This window comes from Austrofundulus limnaeus, unplaced genomic scaffold (assembly GCF_001266775.1).
Source record: "Austrofundulus limnaeus strain Quisiro unplaced genomic scaffold, Austrofundulus_limnaeus-1.0 Scaffold647, whole genome shotgun sequence".
In the NCBI taxonomy this organism is placed as follows: Eukaryota; Metazoa; Chordata; class Actinopteri; order Cyprinodontiformes; family Rivulidae; genus Austrofundulus; species Austrofundulus limnaeus.
The window spans coordinates 22,713-25,528 of record NW_013953049.1 but is presented as its reverse complement, the minus strand read 5'-3'; the positions used below and the strand labels follow the sequence as shown (position 1 = coordinate 25,528).

Genomic DNA, 2,816 nt, shown 5'->3' with positions numbered 1-2,816 from the left:
GAGAGAGAGACAGAGAGAGAGAGACAGAGAGAGAGAGACAGAGAGAGAGACAGAGAGACAGAGAGAGAGAGAAAGAGGGAGAGAGAGAGAGAGAATGACATCATCCTCTAAACAAAGCTGGATTGTAATCCGGTCTCAGAGGTACTGCTGTCACCAGAACCGGGCCCATGAACCCGCACAGATAAAAACTCATGCTGCTGGTTCTGGTTCCTGAGACCAAAGATCCAGAACCTGGTCAGACCTGAGTCTGACTGCAGCTTGATATGATGTTACACACAGTCCTGAGTCCAAAATCCTGGGTCCTGAGTCTGACTCAGAACCATAATCAGACCTTTTAATGAGAGAGAGAGAGAGGAGCTCCACACTGAGCCTCTACAGGTCAGGTAGTGAAGTGGTGCTGTACCTTGAGCTGGACCAGGTGGACGTCCACATGTCTGCTGTCCACATCTTGTCCCACAGAGTGGCTCAGCTGAGCGACACGCTCGCTSGTCGCCCTCAGCCACGTCTCAATCTCCGGCAGATGAAGGACCACCTTCCAGTCTGCTCCAGTGTGGAGAGGAGGAGGTTTCTGGGTCCTGAAAGCAAAACGTGCATCATGTAAGGACAGAACAACCAGAACCTGGTTCTGGTCAGAACCTGGTCACCTGGATCGGTTCAGAAGCATAGAACCAGAGGATGAGGAGCCGTGAAGAAGGACAAACTGTCCATCACAAAACTCCCCAATAAATCCAGGAAGAACCAAGAATAAATACTTTATTTACTTTATTCTTTATTACTTTTACAAATAATGAGTTCACCTGTGCAGGTAAATATCTGTTTCTCTCTGAGCTTTAACTCTAGTGTTCTGGAGTTTGGGTCAGTTCGTACCCAAACATCAGACATCTGGAAGAGGCTAGTAGTTACAGGTCTCTCATCCTCGGCTCTGATTGGCTGAATGAAACAAAGGGTTAAAATCAGTTAATCTTTACCTGCGAGAAAAGTCCATGTTAGCTCCTCCCMCTGTGAGACAGCCCCGGCTGGGACCAGGACCTGAGGTGGCTCCGCMCTGGGACTGATCCACGATGGTAGGAGCCAGACCAGACCTGGAGCAGTCTGAGTCCAGAGTGGGAGAGACCGGAGTCATCGACATGAAGACAGGGGAGGGGAGCTCTGGGCTCAGGGGCGAGAGAGCTGCGATGCTCATGGTGAGAGAGAGAGAGGTTGAAGGTTCACGATGAGGGTGAACGGGTCCAAACGAAGAAAACTAAAGAGAAACGAGAAGAAGAAGAAGTCAAGAAAAAAACAACTAGATTTTAAAGAAAAACCTCATGGAGGAGGTTTATCATCAAAAACTGTTTCATCAACATTTGTTCCAACCAGGCTCTGTCAAGTCTTCATCAACATCTGAGGTGAATTAAGTCACCATTAAACACATTTCCTCTGAAACTAAAACTCAGGCAGCAGATTCAATAATACCAGACCAAAAAACAAGAACCAGTCGTTTCACTGCAGCTACTAAAAAACATCCAAAATTTTACATCTACAAAATATTTACGGATTTATTTAAAGAAATCTTTCCTTCAGAGGCTTGAACCTTATGAAGTTCCGCCCTGAAGGATTGGCTCGTCTCAAACAAAGATCACATTTCTACCTGAGTCATCAGTTTTAGCTGCTTTCAGTTTCCTATAGAACAGAAAATGATTTGTATTTTACCCCTCCTTTACAGACCRTAGAAACCAGGTCCAGGTCTATCAGTCTTGTTTCTACAGCCTGTCCAGGTCTATCGGTCTGGTTTCTAGGTCTATCCAGGTCTATTGGTTTGGTTTCAATGGTTTAGTTTCTGTGGTCTACCCAGGGCTATTTTTCTGGTTTCTATGGCCTATCTGGGTCTATCAGACTGGTTTCTACGGTCTAGCGGTCTGGTTTTTACAGCGTATCTAGGTCTGTCGGTCTGGTCTTTATGACCTATCCAGGTCTATGGGTCTGGTTTCTACAGTCTATCCAGGTCTATGGGTCTGATCTTTACAGTCTCTCCAGGTCTATTGTTCTGGTGGTTTCTAAGGTCTATCTACATCTATTTGTCTGCTTTCTATGGCTTATCCGGGTGTATCGGTCTGGTTTCAACCTTTTGTTTTTGCGTTCCACCGAAGTCTACCATTCTGGTTTCTATGGCCTATCAGTTTGGTCTCTACGGTTTATCCAGGTCWGTTGGTCTGGTTTCGAAGTCTATCGGACTGGTTTCTATGGTCTATCAGTCTGGTTTTTACTGTCTATTCAGATCTATTGATCTGGTCTCTACAATCTATCCATGTCTATCGGTCTGGTCTTTATGGTCTATCCAGGTCTATCAGTCTGGTTTCTATGGTCTTTCCAGGTTTATCTATCTGGTTTCTATGGTCTATCCAGGTCTATGGGGTCTGGCTTTTACGGTCTATCCGGGTCTATTGTTCTGGTTTCTAAGTCTATCCACGTCTATCTGTCTGGTTTCTACAGCTTATCCAGGTCTATCGGTCTGGTTTTTACAGTCAATCCAGGTCTATTGTTTTGGTTTCTACAGTCTATCCAGGTCTATTGTTTTGGTTTCTACAACTTATCCAGGTCTATCGGTCTGGTCTTTACAGTCTATCCAGGTCTATTGTTTTGGTTTCTACAGCTTCTCCAGGTCTATCGGTCTGGTCTTTACAGTCTATCCAGGTCTATTGTTTTGGTTTCTACAGTCTATCCAGGTCTATTGGTGTGTTTTTATGGTCTATAAGTCTGGTTTCTATTGTCTATCAGTCTGGTTTCTATGGTCTATCGCAGAGGTGCCCAAACTTATTCCTTCAGAGGGCCAAAAT

At 45.1% G+C, this 2,816-nt stretch overlaps 1 protein-coding gene across 1 annotated transcript in view; it reads right to left on the bottom strand.

Moving 5' to 3' along the window:
* Positions 1-1,243, bottom strand: part of LOC106531533 (A-kinase anchor protein 6) — a gene marked incomplete at both ends in the record, with an annotated part of 5,803 nt that extends 4,560 nt beyond the window's left edge. The window contains 2 exon segments of the mRNA XM_014027419.1: positions 404-575; positions 969-1,243. Of these exon segments, the coding sequence (XP_013882873.1) occupies positions 404-575; positions 969-1,183 (387 nt within the window).
* Between the last annotated feature and the right edge of the window lie 1,573 nt (positions 1,244-2,816).